The sequence below is a fragment of the Aspergillus eucalypticola genome (assembly GCF_003184535.1).
Source record: "Aspergillus eucalypticola CBS 122712 chromosome Unknown BO83scaffold_2, whole genome shotgun sequence".
Taxonomy (NCBI): domain Eukaryota; kingdom Fungi; phylum Ascomycota; class Eurotiomycetes; order Eurotiales; family Aspergillaceae; genus Aspergillus; species Aspergillus eucalypticola.
Genome location: NW_020290276.1, coordinates 1 through 16302, shown reverse-complemented (window position 1 = coordinate 16302; position 16302 = coordinate 1). Strand labels below are relative to the sequence as shown.

The 16302-nt window shown below is 52.6% G+C and overlaps 5 protein-coding genes across 5 annotated transcripts; 3 read left to right on the top strand and 2 right to left on the bottom strand.

Annotated features, from left to right (window-relative positions):
* The first annotated feature begins 114 nt into the window (after nucleotides 1-114).
* On the top strand, nucleotides 115-2081 carry BO83DRAFT_374342 (RCC1 domain-containing protein). Its single transcript, XM_025530173.1, has one exon. The coding sequence runs from the start codon at nucleotides 192-194 to the stop codon at nucleotides 1920-1922; it is 1731 nt and encodes a 576-aa protein (XP_025392480.1). The 5' UTR covers nucleotides 115-191; the 3' UTR covers nucleotides 1923-2081.
* A 200-nt stretch (nucleotides 2082-2281) lies between these two features.
* On the top strand, nucleotides 2282-4251 carry BO83DRAFT_352026 (pyridoxal phosphate-dependent decarboxylase family protein; the record flags this gene model as incomplete). The annotated part of the gene is made up of 2 exons (XM_025528972.1): nucleotides 2282-2475; nucleotides 2608-4251. The coding sequence occupies exons 1-2, from the start codon at nucleotides 2431-2433 to the stop codon at nucleotides 4249-4251; spliced, it is 1689 nt and encodes a 562-aa protein (XP_025392479.1). The 5' UTR covers nucleotides 2282-2430.
* A 182-nt stretch (nucleotides 4252-4433) lies between these two features.
* BO83DRAFT_352023 (RINT-1 family protein) lies at nucleotides 4434-7242 on the bottom strand. The gene is made up of 5 exons (XM_025528971.1): nucleotides 7071-7242; nucleotides 6753-7000; nucleotides 6394-6699; nucleotides 6196-6340; nucleotides 4434-6146 (listed from the first exon to the last, which is right to left on the bottom strand). Exons 1-5 carry the CDS (start codon nucleotides 7218-7220, stop codon nucleotides 4518-4520), a joined length of 2478 nt encoding a protein of 825 aa, XP_025392478.1. The 5' UTR covers nucleotides 7221-7242; the 3' UTR covers nucleotides 4434-4517.
* Nucleotides 7243-7368: 126 nt separating this feature from the next.
* BO83DRAFT_374340 (putative DNA ligase I) lies at nucleotides 7369-10016 on the top strand. The gene has a single exon (XM_025530172.1). It carries the CDS (start codon nucleotides 7464-7466, stop codon nucleotides 9987-9989), a length of 2526 nt encoding a protein of 841 aa, XP_025392477.1. The 5' UTR covers nucleotides 7369-7463; the 3' UTR covers nucleotides 9990-10016.
* Nucleotides 10017-10918: 902 nt separating this feature from the next.
* On the bottom strand, nucleotides 10919-12769 carry BO83DRAFT_433543 (uncharacterized protein). The gene is made up of 2 exons (XM_025535695.1): nucleotides 12403-12769; nucleotides 10919-12293 (listed from the first exon to the last, which is right to left on the bottom strand). The coding sequence occupies exons 1-2, from the start codon at nucleotides 12460-12462 to the stop codon at nucleotides 11283-11285; spliced, it is 1071 nt and encodes a 356-aa protein (XP_025392476.1). The 5' UTR covers nucleotides 12463-12769; the 3' UTR covers nucleotides 10919-11282.
* Between the last annotated feature and the right edge of the window lie 3533 nt (nucleotides 12770-16302).

The following is a 16302-nucleotide window of genomic DNA, read 5'->3' as shown; positions in this document are numbered from 1 at the left end:
GAGCAATGAATCCGGCGTGGCTTCAATGCGCTATTCTGCCGGTGTCTTCCGCCTACGCGACTTGACGCAACATCCAGCTGATGTTTTGCCTCTTTCTCATTGATCGATCAAGATCCGCTCGGGAGTACATAAGAATATTGGAATTTAACTTCAGTCTCGGCGTGCGAAACCATTAAGCACTGCCAAACATCATGTGGACTCATCGGGGGCGGCAATCGGTGACCACCGTCGTCACCAACTCTTCACGTCGCCTTGTGAGAAACAACCGATCTATCGCCACGCCCTGGCGCAGATCTTATGCCAGCAGTAACAAGGGACCGGAGCCATCGGTTAACTCGCACTGGCTCCGGAACTCTTTGGGCGTGGCGGGAGCAGGCACTGCTGCCGTTTTCATTTACGAATATGCTACATCCCACCGGAATCAGATGGAGAAGCCAGTGGAAAAGGTGAAAGACCTCGCTAAATCCGCCGAGGAATTGAGCTCGCAGTACGTACAGCACAAGCGGAGTGTGAAGAGTCCCGGTGTCTACGTCTGGGGCAATAACGCCTATCGTGTGGTTGATCCGGAATCCAAGGAGTCCGTGGTGAAGACTCCCCGGAAATTTGCCTACTTTGAAGGTCAAGTGCTCAGAGACCTCAAGCTCGGAGAGAGGTCCGGCGCAGCCATTACGGAGAACGGCGACCTAGTCCAATGGGGCAAGGGCTACTCCGAGACCGAATTCAAACCCGTAAAGACTCTTACCGGCAAGAATCTGGCTTCGTTGTGCATGTCCAACGATCGAATCCTCGCGTTGTCCTCGGACGGCAATGTCTACTCGCTACCTATTGCCAAGGAGGACCAGCTGGGTGGCCGCAAGACCAAGGAAGGGTCATGGGTGCCTTTCCGGTCGGGAACGTCCAGTATTAGCTACCGCTTGCTGCAGCCGACATTGAAGCTGGGCGAGCGTGTAACCGCTCTCGCCAGCGGACTCGACCATGCTCTACTCTTGACCAGCTCCGGCCGGGTGTTCTCCGTTGCTGCTTCTACTGAGAATTACCCATCCTTTGGACAGCTCGGTATCCCCGGCTTGACCTGGGCTACTCGCCCCAAGGGACCGGTGGATGCCCTTCACGAGATTACTGCGCTCAAGGGCTCCAAGATCGTCCAGATTGCTGCGGGCGATTACCACTCGCTCGCTCTTGACAAGGACGGCAATGTGTTCGCTTTTGGCGACAACTCTTTCGGACAGTTGGCGATGGAGTTCAACCCGTCCTCACCTTTCTGCGACACCCCGACTCTGGTGCCCATCAGGAACCTCTACCGCGGTCCCTGGTTGCCCAAGGCCACTCGGGTTGCGGCCGGAGGTGCCAACAGCTTCTTCACCGTGGATGCGCAGCGCATACTCAGCTCCAAGGAGGACCCTGCCACCCTTCGTGACCTGGGACGCATCACTGCGGATACCTGGGCTTGCGGACGGGGCATCTGGGGAGCTCTGGGTACCGGCAAATGGACCCACGTACAGGATTCACTCGCCAAGGTGAAGGCACTGAGTGGTCTTTCCGAATTCGACGAGAAGACCAACCGCCTGATGCCCATCCGCATCCATGATCTCTCAGTCGGCACGACACATGTCTCCGCGGTCTTGAACAACAGCACCCATGTGGATTCAGCTCCCTCCAGTACCTTGAACGATACTCGTGACTGGGGATATGATGCTCTCTGGTGGGGAGGCAACGAGCACTTCCAGTTGGGCACAGGCAAGCGCAGTAACCTGTCCAAGCCGAACTACATCCACGCCCCGCCGGAGGAGGCAGACGAGCAGCAGGAAGCACGCCTCCAGATCATGCCTCGTCATAAGGGCAAGGTTGACCGTCGCACGGTGAGCATGGAGCAGCGCGTGGTATGTGGACGACACATCTCTGCCATCTTTTCTTCCGTGTAATTTGACCGCCTTCTTTTCCATGTATAATGAACCATAATTGGTGCTATGACCATGTATATTAGCTATATCTTCTGGGCGTGTTATGAGGTGATTGGGGTCGAAAAAGTCGTGATCAGGGCATGTAATACCAACCTATCAGCACACAGCTGGAATTCAATGCAAATCTCATACTCTACATAGTACTAGGGTCTTTGGTCTGAAAGTGTGAATGGTTCCTGAACGGCCATCAGTGCCGGATCTCCACCACAGACTGGGTCATGATGGCGAATACCCGGAAAATGTCATCACTTCAGTGGATCCTCTGGTCTTCCGCCTGCCCTTCCGATTGACTTTTGACAGCCACAATGGCTGCTCCATGAGCTGCTTTTTCTCTACAATCCCTTGAGATTTCCCCTTCAATATTGTTGTCGCATCGCCGTGTATAGTCTCTCTCCTTTGTCCACCTCCCAAGATCTCGTCTGTATCTCTCGATCCCTCCTCATCTCCTCCAATCTCTAACCCCGCATCCATGGCTTCTGCCCCGCCGGCCAGTCGCGCCGATGAAGTACAAAATGTGAGTCATGCTCTTTTTTCAATCCTGACGAGCTGGTGCATATTCCTCAACCCTAGCTCCTGTCTCCATGGGCCACCAGCATCATCCTATCCTCCAATTTGCACCATACTGACCGCATTGGCTGCTCTACAGCTTCTGAAAGCCGTCGAGGATCTCCTGATTCCGTTCATCCGAAGCGCCGATGAGGACCCTTTAGCCCAGCACTCGCTGCACAACGGCACCAATGGCGACTCCAAGCCTCGAGGCACGGCCCTCGTCGAACACAAGAAGCCCGAAGAGCTGCAGAAACTCCTCCAAATAGACTTCCCCGACCAAGGAACCGGACAGGACGGACTCATCGAAGTCCTGCGCAAGGTTCTGCGCTACTCGGTCAACACATGGCACCAGGGATTCCTCGACAAGCTTTATGCATCAACCAACGCCCCCGGCGTAGCGTCGGAGCTTATCCTGGCGGCGCTCAACACCAACGTCCACGTCTACCAGGTCTCCCCAGCCCTGACCGTCATTGAGAAACACACCGGCAAGCAACTCGCCTCTCTCTTCGGCCTCAATGGCCCCCGCGCCGGAGGCATCTCCGTCCAAGGAGGCTCCGCCTCCAACACCACCTCGATTGTGATCGCGCGCAACAACCTCTACCCCAGCACCAAGAAAGACGGCAATGGCAACTACCGCTTCGTGCTCTTCACCAGCGCCCACGGCCACTACAGCATCGAAAAGGCCGCCCAAATGCTCGGTCTGGGCAGCTCCTCCGTCTGGGCCGTCCCCATCGACAAACAAGGCCGCATGATCCCCTCGGAGCTCGAAGCCCTGGTCCAAAAGGCCCTCGCCGAGAACCGCACCCCCTTCTACGTCAACGCCACAGCCGGCACAACCGTTCTGGGCTCCTTCGATCCCTTTCACGAAATCGCCGCCATCTGCAAGAAATACAACCTGTGGTTCCACGTCGACGGCTCCTGGGGCGGTTCGTTCATCTTCTCCTCCTCCCAACGCGCCAAACTCTCCGGTGCCGAAAAAGCAGACAGCATCGCCATCAACCCCCACAAAATGCTCGGCGTCCCCGTCACCTGCTCCTTCCTCCTCGCCGCCGACATCCGTCGCTTCCATCTCGCCAACACCCTCCCCGCCGGCTACCTCTTCCACAACGACGACACCGCCGCTGCCGCACCAGACTCCCTCAACGGCGAGACCGAACTCGTCGTCGATTCTCCCGAGGTCTGGGACCTCGCAGACCTCACCCTCCAATGCGGCCGTCGCGCAGACTCCCTCAAGCTCTTCCTCAGCTGGACCTACTACGGCACGGCCGGGTACGAGCAACAAATCGACTCCGCCTGCGCCGTAGCAGCGCACCTCGCTACGCTGGTCGAACAGAACCCCAACTTCGTCCTCGTCAGCGAGAACCCACCGCCGTGTCTGCAGGTGTGCTTCCATTATGCGCCGAACCGCGCGTTCGTGCATCCCCGCGGACTGGTCTCGAATGAGACGGAGCGCGGGAAGGCGAATAGTAAGGTCACGGAGCAGATCACGCATGCGATTGTGGGCAAGGGGTTCATGGTGGATTTTGCTCCGCCGAGTGGGGATGAGGATGCTGTCGGGAATGGGAAATTCTTCCGGTGCGTGGTGAATGTTCAGACGACGAGGGAGACGGTGGAGGGGCTGATTCGGGCGATTGAGGAGGTTGGACCGGGGATTGTGGAGAGGTTGAAGAGGGAGAGTGCGGGGGAAGTGTCGACGAGGAGGTTGGGGGAGAGGGGTCATGGTCCTGTTGTGCATCATTGAGGAATGGGTTTGGTTGATACTATGTTGTCTGTTAGATTTGTTTTTGGGTTTATTGTGGAAACAAAAGTCTGGGCTATAGATGGGATGGTATAAATATAGAGGGTACATACACATACATATAGGGTGGGTATATAACGAGGAATACAGTGAATGATATGACGAAGCTTATTTTCGAATGCACAGTGGATTGTAACAATGGATATCTCATGCAACTACTAATTACTACCACCCTCATCCATATATACACCCCCGGTGTACTCCCTCAACTAATTACCAATCTCCGCCCGTCTCTCAAGCACGCTTCTCGCCTCCGCCTCAGTCAAACTCTCGATCCCCAGTTCTGCAAGCACAACCCGCGCGCTCTCATTATCCTTGAAGAGTCGCTTCTCAACCTCCCATAGCCCGGGGCGTGTATCTCCCTCGACTTCTGACTCCTCCGTGGTAGTGGTAGTCTTCGCATCAGCCGAATTCTCCAGTCCCAACAGAACAAGACCCTCCGCTAGTTTCTTCATGTTCTTGATAGAACTGCCAGCTGTTGGCTGCCCTGCTCCGCTTCCTAGGGCAGTGTCAACGACACTGCAGAGATGTTCGACGTCGCTGATGAATTGGGCGGCGCCGGCTGCGGAGAAAGTGTTTCTTGTGAGTACACTGCTCCAGAAGTAGGTCTGGATGGCGAGGAGGACCTGGCGGGTGATGCGGCGGAGCGGGGCGACGCCCAGTGCGCGGGAGAGGAAGGTAATTTCAGTGGAGAGGGTGCGCATTGCTGGTGCGAGGTCGGAAGTGGGAGGAAGAGGAGTGGTGGTGTTACTCGTGGAAATGGAAGCCCAGGTGGAGACGCGGGAATAGGGTTTCAAAGCAGAGCGCACGTTCGAAGTGAGAGTGGAGGTGATGATGGATTCCGAACGGAGGCGGAGACGGCGGTAGGCGGAGGCGGTCTCGTCGAAGAGAGCGCCATCTGTTGAGGATGCACCGGTGCTTTGGCCGTGGTTGTTGTTCACGGCTTGGGAGGTGCGGGATGCGACGTCTGCGATGGACATGGTGCCCGCTACGTTTTTGCCGCCGTCTTTGTTTTGTCGAACGCGGTCTTGGAGCTCGGTCCAGAGTTCGACGAAGAAGACTTCGTTGCTCCAGTCTTCCATCTTCTTCTCGAGGTATTCCGCGCTGCCGAAGACTCGGCAGAGTCGTTCGAGCCCGGCCACGCCTTCGATGCTGGCGGCATCGGCGCCTTGGACGGTGCGGCCAATGGCGGAGGTCATGGCGAGGTAGGCTTCGAGTGCAGAGTGCAGGCGTTCGTGGAATTGGTCGAAGATGGTAATTTGGATGTCGATGAGGAAGCGCAGCTTCTGGCTGAACGAAGACAAAGGCTGGTAGCGCTCCGTTATTGTCTCGAGGAGATCGTTCACCCGGATTGCAGCCTTGGTAGGCTTGGTTGAAGTGAGGTCGACTCCTTCATAGTCGATGTGACCGCTATCCGGGGTGTCGACGATCTCCTTATAGCGGGCCAATGCGAATTCCTTTTCGACCTGAAGCCAGCGGTCAAACCAGCCTTGCTTGGTCAGGACTTCCCAAGTCATTCCCCGCCAGTCGTCGGTGGAGTAAGGGTCTGGTAGGTAGTTCCACGACTCGCGAACTTCGTTGTCAAAGTTCATCAATTCATGCATGAAATGACTCAGGAGTTGCGGATGGTTCGAGATCTGAGGCAGAAACGTGGTTATCTTATGGTTCAGCACTGGCAGAAGCGCTGTGATGTAAGCGTGAGAGGCATTGTAGAAGTTCCACCCTATATCAGTGCCGACATTCTGCGCCTCTTGGTCGAAGATGGGTTGGAGGAACGAGGCGAAGAATCCTCCAAAGTTGTTGATCAGGTCCATAACATGAGCCAGGAAATACTCGGGCTATTCTGAGTTAGAAACTAGTCTTCGTTACTGCAAACGATGTACGTACCTTGTCAAGCCGATTTGTCGGCTTGTCCCCGCTGAAATGGTACTTGAAGCGCAGTTCGAGTGGATGCACCATGACTTCCAGTGGGAGTAGAACTGGCGGCTCAGCGCCACGATTTTTCGACACGGAGGTATGAGACTTGAGCTCCCTATAGCTGACTGGTTACACCCAAGCATTGAAGTTGACCTTGATGCCACGTACGGTTTCTGCAGGCCCAGAAGCAGTTCCACATTCTCCCTCCACTGTGTCTGTATATCCTCCGGAAAGTGAAGATCCTTCGAGGGCCACTTCATTTGCTCCATCGTTCCCTGTAGTCGTTGGGCGAAGTCTGATTTCATTTGCTCCCTGAGGGCGGACGATAGCTTCCCCACGTAGTCGACCAGGTGAGGGGCAGCCCCTTCTGCAGCTGGCTGAGCATCTTTGAGGGACTGGGCAACGTTGCGTAGTCGGGTATATGACTGGATCGCGATCCGCGGTTGATCTTTGATGTTGTTCAAGGCCTCCTTGCTTTTCTCAAGATTAGCGACCGTTGTCTTGCCTAACATGTTACTATTCCATACCTCAGCTCTTCCGCCTCCTTGAGCAAAGTCATATAGCCCCTCGAGATCTCGAGCCTCCGCAGCTTCTCTATACTCGCTTCAAAGCGCTTCGCTGCCTCATCGCTAGAATCCGACCCCGTGAGTTCTTTCAAACGCCGATCGATGTCGGCCTGTTGCTCGTTGAATGCTTCGGCTTGCTTTCGAGTGGCTTCGGCATGGTCTTCGGAGGCTTTTGTGGCATTCGATAGCGCTTCGTGAGCTTCTGCTAGCTTCACAGTCAGCTGTCAGCAAGTGTTTTCGAGTGTCTGTTATTGAACTGGGGATGGGAGTACGCTCTACCTGCTTGCGTTGGAGCTCATGTTGGGCTCGGAGACTCGACAGCAACGAGTCGAGACTTTCCAAGTCGGCAGTTACCTGCAATTTGTCATTTAGATAATCCTCAACCCGTGTCCTCTCATGCGACGACAGAGCAGAAGCTGGAGTCGCCATTGTTGATAAGCTGGCGGGGGAGAAACACGGGGAGAAGGACGAGGTGTCGCTAACTCCGCCTTGGGCATTTCCGCCCTTTGCTCCAGCTCATCTTCCGCCTCCACCGCAAGTAACGTCACTCCCGCCCGCATCGCAGCCACTATGGAGCGCGCGGGATGGGCAGTGTCGCACGCCATTGTCCTACATCGTACTCCTAGATGAATGGCTGATTGAATGAATGAATTAATTATACATACCTTCAACATGTCCAGTCCAGCTAAGAAGCGCAAGAGGGATGATCCCGCATCTGCCTCGCAGCGCACCCGGAGCATAGCGTCATTCTTCCAGGGCCAGGCTGCTAAGCAAGCCGAGAGGACGCAACAGGAATTTGAAGCTGTGCCCGAAGCTCCCACGGAACAAACTCTTTCGGATGAAGCGCTTGCGCGTAAGCTGCAGGCTGAATGGGACCAGGAGCATGCGCTTTCAAACCCGCAGGCCGACACGCCTAGCGATGAGCTTACTTCGGCGCAATCAAACACCGGCGATAACGATCGGGAACCGACCAAACTGCAGAAGAAGGGCGTCCTCTCATTGCAGTCATCCACAGGTACGGAAGACACTGTGTCTCTTGCGGTTCCTTTCGATCAGAGTCCTATCGCGTTCGATGCCTCCAAATATGCGCGTGAGCTGCAAGGACACTGGGCTTCGGAAGGTGGCGACGCTTCGTACGCCCTCTTGACCAGAGCTTTTGTGCTCGCAAACGCCACAACTAGTCGCATCAAGATCGTCGATACATTGGTCAATTTCCTCCGCGTGTTGATCGAAGCCAACCCGTCCAGTGTGCTTCCCGCTGTATGGCTGGCGACTAATTCGATATCCCCTCCATACGACGAATTGGAGTTGGGACTTGGCGGGTCTTCAATATCAAAAGCACTTAAAAAGGTGTATGGATTGAACAGTCAAGGCCTTAAAACTCTTTATGACAAACACGGCGATGCTGGTGATGTGGCATTCGAGGCCAAGAAAAGACAGTCGTTTACATTGATGAAGCCCAAACCGCTGCGCATAAAAGGTGTCTACCAGTCGCTTAAGAAGATAGCTATGAGCAAAGGGAGTGGCAGTCAGGAAACGAAGCAAAGGATTGTGGAGAAACTTCTGCAAGATGCCCGTGGTGCGGAGGAGAGTCGATACATTGTTAGAACTCTGGTGCAGAATCTCCGCATCGGCGCTGTCAAAACTACCATGCTCATTGCACTTGCTAGGGCATTCCTGTACTCCAAACCAGAGGGGGCGGAATTTCCAATTTACTCTCAAAAGGAAATGGCGCAGATGAAGAAAGAGGAATTAGCTGAAATCTACGGCAACGCAGAAGAGGTCGTTAAGGCGTCGTATGCGAGACACCCGGACTACGATGACCTCGTTCCCTGCTTGCTTGAAGTCGGGGCTACCGATGAACTTCTCGTTCGCTGCGGTCTTCAACTGCACATTCCGTTGAGACCCATGCTAGGCAGCATCACAAGAGATCTGTCAGACATGCTGACGAAGCTACAAGGCCGCGACTTTAGCTGTGAATACAAGTATGATGGTCAGCGTGCGCAAGTGCATTGCGACGTACAGGGCAAAGTATCAATATTCTCCCGCCACTTGGAGAACATGACAGAGAAATACCCAGACCTGGTGTCTCTTGTCCCAGAAATTAGAGGAGAAGGCGTATCGAGCTTCATCCTCGAAGGGGAGGTTGTCGCCGTTGACCAAGAAACGGGCGAACTACAGGCATTCCAAATCCTAACCAATCGTGCGAAAAAGAACGTCGATATCGGAGCAATCAAGGTCAACGTGTGTCTGTTTGCTTTCGATCTAATGTACCTAAATGGCCAGCCACTGCTCGACCGATCACTCCGCGAGCGAAGAGAGCTGCTACGGAGCTTATTCGTGGAGATCCCCAAACGGTTCACATGGGTGAAGAGTCTAGACGCCACCTCAGCCGACTCCGAAGCAGTACTAGAGTTTTTCAAGAGCGCCACAGACACCAAATGCGAAGGCATCATGGTGAAGGTGCTCGATAACATGCCGAAACCCGATCTCGAAGGAGTGGAAACACCGGCTGTCGATACTGCTACCAACGGAACACCCACCACACTGGGCCAATCAACCACCAACATGACAGACAACAAACCCTCCAAAAACACCCGCCGAAAAGCTCTCCTGTCCACCTACGAGCCCGACAAGCGCCTCGAATCCTGGCTCAAGGTGAAAAAAGACTACAGCACCTCATCCGAAACCCTGGACCTGATCCCCGTAGCGGGCTGGCACGGCCAAGGCCGAAAGGCAAAATGGTGGTCCCCGATCCTCCTTGCGGTTCGGAATCCAGAAACTGGAAGTCTAGAAGCAGTAACAAAGTGTATGTCAGGCTTCACGGACAAATTCTACCAAGCCAACAAGGACAAGTACGCGGAGGGCACCCCCAATGTCATCTCCCGTCCCAGCTACGTCGAATACTACGGCGAGCCAGACGTATGGTTCGAACCACAGGAAGTGTGGGAGATGGCGTTCGCAGATATCACGCTTAGTCCTACATACACGGCCGCTCTGGGGTTGGTCAGCGATGAACGGGGTCTGAGCCTGCGGTTTCCTCGATTCCTCAAAGTCAGAGAGGATAAATCGATCGATGAGGCTACCACGTCTGATTATTTGGCTTACTTGTGGAGGAAGCAATCAGAACGGACGAAGCTGGAGGGTGGTGGTGGTGGTGGTGATGAGGAGGGAATGGCTGAGGAGCAGGAGGAGTAATCAGATACTGCGAACTTTAGTAGTGAGTCACATATATACAATACACTTAATACATAAACCACCCCCTCTTTACAAAGTCCTCCATAGACTATTTTAATACCATATGAAAACCATCACGTGCCCCTCTCCCCTCACACCAAGTCATACCTACCTACACACACTTAGACACACACACACACAGTCTCACACGGCTACGTCGATAAGTAATCCCGGGATCGGTATCTCGATCCCCCGATCTCACCCTAATCCCAAACAAGCAAATTCCCCGATCCAACCGAATCCCGCCCTAAGCCCAAAACGACCTAACCCGAACGCGAAATCAACACGATTTAAATTAAACTTTCTTACGCGTCGCGTAAACACAAATTTTCCTTTTTTTTTTTTTATTTGTGCAAACTTCATTCAGCTAAGTGGCTGGCCGCACACAGGTCGCCGGTTTCTTTTCCTTCCCATTTTCGGATAAAGCGGGGTCTTAATAGTATTCCCTCGTGATTATCGATCCCTCTTACTTCCTTTTCGTGTTGTAATGGTTATAGTGTAGGGGACTTTTTTGTGAGTGTTTTTTTTTTACGGATTTACGGAGGATGTGGGTTTAATGGGTGGGAGTTGTTGTTGGTTTTGGTAGGGCTATTGGGGGAATGGTACATATATGTAAACTTCATAAGGTGAGTAGTAGTATATGTCTTTGGCGATTAGAGGATATGGTTGTGGATACTACTAGAATGTATGATTGCGTGACGTCAAAGTCGTCGATGTTTTACTTTCGGTTTCAGATACCGTTCCTGGTGATAATTTACAGGGTCGACGCGGTCTGCCAAGTGTAGACGTCATGAGGTGGACTTCGGTTAACCGGATTCCACAGTAGCGTACTGGCTGATTACTGATTACATTCGATGCATAATCGTATCTGTATGCGACTATTGTATTCTGCTTGATCAAAGCAATATCATGAATATCTGTGGTTGATGGTAAGGGCAACGAACGTCAAGATTAACCGAACAGTGGGTCACACGATATGGCTTGCACACAAAGGAAATCAGTTTCCAATAGTCCTCTCTGGAAAACATGGCGTAAAGAACAAGGGGTATGTAATATGGACAGATGGCGTGTACATTATTTCGATAATACCGGTCCATGACAGGGCGTGGCCGGATAACACAAGGAAATTTGACTAGACATTGGATACAGTGGCGGGGTATGTAGGGGGTAGAACATAACAGTCATTAGGAGTCATAAGCAATGGGGTTAGGGGGAAATGCATAAACAAGAAGGGTAGAATCTGTACATCCAGATTTATTTGCTTTTTTCCGGTCGCAGCTCTTCACCGAGTTGGAGGACCATGGCAGGCCCCTTTCCGCGGTTCCTCGGGCTGTCCGTACTCGGCGGCAGCAGGCCGTCGAGATTAGACCTCTTTCGCTCCTTGTTGGCAAGGGGTGTTTTCGAGGGCCCTCCAGGCGTGCGACCGCCCCAGGGAGGTTGTGCCGGACTGGGTGTCACATTCACAAAGTCGGCAAAGTTGAACTGTTGGTTCGGGGTACCGAAGTTGGGGAAGACGCCGCCGCCGCCAGGAGTCGGGGTCAACGAGGGCAGAGCGGCGTGCTGGCTCGGAGGAGTCGACGGTGGGAAATCTCGCACCTGCTGAGACTTGGCTGGTGTTGGGGAATTGGCCAGGTACAGAAGCAAATCTGCTCCGTCTGCATGCCGCAATTGTCGGTCGTTCCGGGATAGACGGGCGTGCTTCGGAGGAGGCGTACGGGGAGGTGAAGAGCCTGCCATAGAGCTGACATGCTGAAAACTGTGGACAGGGAGGTCGGGATCATTGTCGTCTTCTGAGTGATGAGGATACGCCGGTGAAGAATACTCGGGTATATCTGACATGAAGGGAAGGGGAAGGTGTCGGTTCAGGTGTTGTCGGTTGAAGCCTGGAGACGATTCGGGCAGGTGGTGTGAAGTCTTCCAAGACACCCGGGGGGCTTTGACCGTACGATCTGTAATCGAGTCGGATCGCAGACGCTTCCGGCTGGCAAACAGCATAGGCTGCATGGCCTTTGAGTCGAAAGTTGCTGCATGTCTATTCCGAGACGATCGAGGGAGCTCCTTGGAATATGACGAGTTTGGCAAGGGGGGCGGAGTCAATGGGGTTTCACTCCGGCTGTGCGAGACCTCCGACGAAGAATCCGACGGCCTGTCACTTCCCAAGCACACCTGTATTCCGCCATTATGGTTTGGTCCGAGTGCCTGTAGACGTCCATTCTGATACTTGACTTTGGCGAGGCCTAACCGATCCTGGAGGCTAAGGGACACCTAGTGGTAAAGAAACGCATTCAATTAGACTTGGCTTGGACGGACAAGGGAAAGAGGGTAAAAGTAAAATTTCAGGCCACATCATACAGAGCAAGAAAAGTGCACATACCTGGGCAATGTCAATTTTGCGGATCGTCCTCTCCGAAGTTGACGGTTGAGTAAGAGCCATTGCTCGGGAATATCGAGGACAGGGAGCGCTATTCAGCCGATAGAAGAGCTCTGGTAGTGGGCATCGACCGACGACGGCAGATGAAGTGCGGGCCCTGGGAGAGTCAAGGGCTTGAAACCACGTCCAAGTTCGAAGTGGAGGAGTCAAGTCGGTGGTGCACTAGGGAGGGGGAGGAAAGGCTGAGGAGAGGAGGAGTCTGCAATGGAATCCAATTGGTGATTGGTGAACGGAGTGACGAGCCAGCCAGCCAGTGAGTAAGAGAGAGCAGTAGTTAGCTCACCAGAGCAAGTTTAGTCGGTGGTTTTAGTTGAGGTTAGTTTGGGTTCGGGTCAGCAAAAGGAAGGGAGGCTATGGGCCTAAAGCAGCCACGAACTCTGGGGAAATCCCTTCTTCGTTTAGCGCCCACGGGCACGGAAGCGGCGAGAATAGCTGGTATGTATGGAAAGTCGTCCGGGCCTGCCTGGGTAACCTGCAACATCAAAGGAAAACGGTCTTTGTGTTGGGAATGCGGAAAGGGCCCAAAAGCTTCTTCAATTTGAGGGCGGGTGGTGGATAAAGAGGGTGCCATCGTCGCCAGTTGAGCCAAGGGATGTTTTTTTTTGCCCTCTCTGACGGATGGATTCCCCGGTCGCCGTCAATAGCAGCCGAATTCCTTACAGGTGACAGACTTGATAATTGATGCATCTCATTCTCCTAATTGACATGATTCTGCTTTTTTCTTTTCTTCTTCTTTTTACATCCCCCTATACTCCATGACTCGTGAAGACTTTCAAGTTATACTACACAAAAAAGATACACAAGGAGACGCTGCGACTCGCTTCTGAAGCAGCCGGCAGATAACTCTCGTCCACTCTGAACCAATGAATCCTGCGATCATCTCGGAATGCACCAGCGCACTACTGGTCAGACACATGCCACAGAATTCTCCGATCCATTCATTCCTGCCCCTCTCTTTGTCTCGCCCGCAGCATTTCTTCAGCCGTGCGATTGTGGAGAGAGGAATTCCTCCCTCACTTGCCTCAGCAATCAATTGATCGAACACAAAAACAAACCTTCCATTGATCGGTGTCTGCCGACCGTGGGTATACTCGGTATATCCTGTACTGGCTCCGTCTTCTTCCCTTTTGGCATGTCTGCTGCTGAATAGGTAGAGTAACCAGAGTTTGTCCAACGCATCTCAACACATGGGCTGCTCATACTTTCCAGATCGGGAGGTCATGCAGATAATCAGTGTCAACAGCATCTGGGTGTGATGAAGACGGCAGTCAATGACTGAGTATCGGCCATATGGCTCACGATATCACTCGACAGGAACAGAGAGCAAGTCATGAAGTAGGCGTCAGAGCAAGCTCTTCTGGGGCATGCGGATCATTGTAAATACGCCTTTGCGGCGGCTATGGACCGACAGTGCGACGCTTCGGGTTTGGCTGGACGGGCGTTCAGTACTACTACGTAGGACCCCGAGCAGTGATACCCGACATTCTAAACTCATCTTCCCGTTGCTTCTGTTGCCGCAGTGGTCTCCGTGTTTGCCTTGTGCTTTTGAGAGTTGAGACATACCCGCTAGTGGAGATCACTGGTTTTAAGGGAAGTGATCATCTGTTGTTTGCTCGTTAGCTACTTTTGTAGCTCAGGAGCTCATTAGCAGATCGAATGCCCATGATTATTCAGCGGGATACGAGAAACAGAGAAATGCAAGCCAGCCCTATGATAGTGGAGACTAGAGGTTCTCGTGCAATGAAAAACCAGAGAGAGCGAGATTTACTGGAGACGAGCCAAAGCTTGCGAAAGCACTGATAATTAGAGATAATGCGACACGGGACGAGGTTATGGGACCCCAGTAGCAAAGAAACAGGGAACGCAAAAAGCATGACGTGTACGAAGAGCGGCTAGCATGCACTTAGCAGAGAAGTAGTATCCTCAAAGCCTCCCAGAGTAAGCACTTAAGTAAGCGCTACTACTACAGCTAAGAGAAGAAAAGGTCCGCGGGCGGTTCTGATTTGGACTAAACCCCACAGGAACCAAAACAGCAATGCCGAAGTCATGAGATATGCAGAAGATTCGCGAGGATTTGGACGGATGATGACATTGCGTTAGAGCGAATCAGTCCGAGCAACTTGGGAGCGTGTGATAAGGGACAGAAGAGGTGGCAGGCTCCGGCGCCGACTTACAGCCCCCAAGGAAGCCAACGAGATACTAACGGGAGGAAGATATTAGCAGGATCCATCCAGGTTTGGGGATGGATGGATCTGGATTTCTGCTTCATGCGGACTGGCCCCGTCTCTTGCTGCAGGGTCTAAACCCTTCCGGGTAATCTCAGGCCTTCCAGGCAAACTGGCAGCTGTGGCTGATAAGGAAAGGGGAGAGGGGATGACGACCCCCGAAGGCACACAACTACACTAACTTACACTACTACTAATCTTTTAGTCCTAGTCCTTTAGTCCTTTGGTAGTTGGGTGGTTGGGGCTCTGGCGTCCTTTTATTTTCCTTTCTGCTAGTCTAGTACTCTACTCAGTGCCGGAGATACTCCGTGTTGCAGGAATCCATCAAAGCAATCATGGAAGCTATCATCATGGAAACGGGAAGTCTGATTGATTGCTGTAACACGGTTCACGCCGAGAGAAAAGGAAAGAGGAATAGAGAGAGAGAGAGAGAGAGAGAGAGAGAGAGAGAGAGAGAGGGGAGAGGGGGGGCAAAGAGGACGAAACATAATCAGAACAATGTCAACCACACTCCGATGCCAACTTCTAATTAGTTACTTGTTTGTGCTTGGGACGAAGTTCCTGGTACCGTCCTCGCAGTCCCATGCTCTTTTCCACTGGACGTGCTGGAGACATAAGATTCTTGGTTTTACTACTTTAGTGTTGGTGAGACTTAAGGGGTCCCAAGTTCTTCTCCCTACAAAGGCATTGACTTTTGCGCGGTCCCTATCTTTTAGCTAGTTATCATCCTCGCCAATTTTGACTAGAAATTTTTTTTTTCCTTATCTACCCCCCCTTTTCTTTGCCATCCTGCAGAGGGCCCGGTCTACCCTGAAATTTGAGACTCCAAGTTACTCCGGGAGCAGATAACCCTCCAGGGTCATTAAGGGTCAGATACAAGCCCCATTTGGGGGGGAAGAGGGGATAGGATTGGGGGGGAGGGGGCAAATTTGACTTGCTGGAGACAACGACTGGACATTTCTAGTCAGCACGCAGGAGCAAGTGTGATGCAGAGGCTAACATAGTAGCTAGCAAGCACCGCCAACGGAGACAAATATAGCCGGCGATCGTCTTGGCTCCACCGTCTCGGGTGGTGAGACGGTGAAACCAAGAAGGCTATCTCTTCCCGCCCGTTGGCCAGTGGCCGCCAGCCTACGTAACACATCCTTGTCTATTCGCAACGGACAAGAAGCTGCAGCTGGATGCGACCCACTGCAAGAGTGGCAGTTGCGTTTTTTTAGTGCCTGGACCAATTTTACTTTTTTTTTCTTTTCTTTTCTTTTCTTTTTTCTTTTTTTATAAATTAATGTTAATTATTACCATCGTCATTATCATATTAGTATATTTAGAACGATAATTTGATTATTATTATTATTCTTATTATCATCATCATCATCGTGGGCAAGCGAGAGAGAGAGGTACCATATTAATCACACTCTCTACTGTATACCTCTCACACTGTTACCTTGAAACGGGACGGGAATGGCTATTGTGTGTTGCTTTTTTGGAAACAATCTTGCCTCCCCGAAGACCGATGATCGGGTTCGAATTGATTTTTCTCTACGTAGGTGGGAACAGATGGAGGCTGGAAGGGAAGATGAGCCGATAATCAATGTCGTTCAGCCGAGTTTAGTTCATC

Coding starts and splice junctions, on each gene's coding strand:
- BO83DRAFT_374342 (XM_025530173.1), top strand. CDS start 192: ATGTGGACTCATCGGGGGCGGCAATCGGTGACCACCGTCGTCACCAAC.
- BO83DRAFT_352023 (XM_025528971.1), bottom strand. CDS start 7,220: ATGGCGACTCCAGCTTCTGCTCTGTCGTCGCATGAGAGGACACGGGTT. Junction 7,001..7,070: donor ATGAGCTCCAACGCAAGCAG/GTAGAGCGTACT, acceptor CTGACTGTGAAG/CTAGCAGAAGCTCACGAAGC. Junction 6,341..6,393: donor CTTCTGGGCCTGCAGAAACC/GTACGTGGCATC, acceptor AGTCAGCTATAG/GGAGCTCAAGTCTCATACCT.
- BO83DRAFT_374340 (XM_025530172.1), top strand. CDS start 7,464: ATGTCCAGTCCAGCTAAGAAGCGCAAGAGGGATGATCCCGCATCTGCC.
- BO83DRAFT_433543 (XM_025535695.1), bottom strand. CDS start 12,462: ATGGCTCTTACTCAACCGTCAACTTCGGAGAGGACGATCCGCAAAATT. Junction 12,294..12,402: donor GCAAAATTGACATTGCCCAG/GTATGTGCACTT, acceptor CTTTACCACTAG/GTGTCCCTTAGCCTCCAGGA.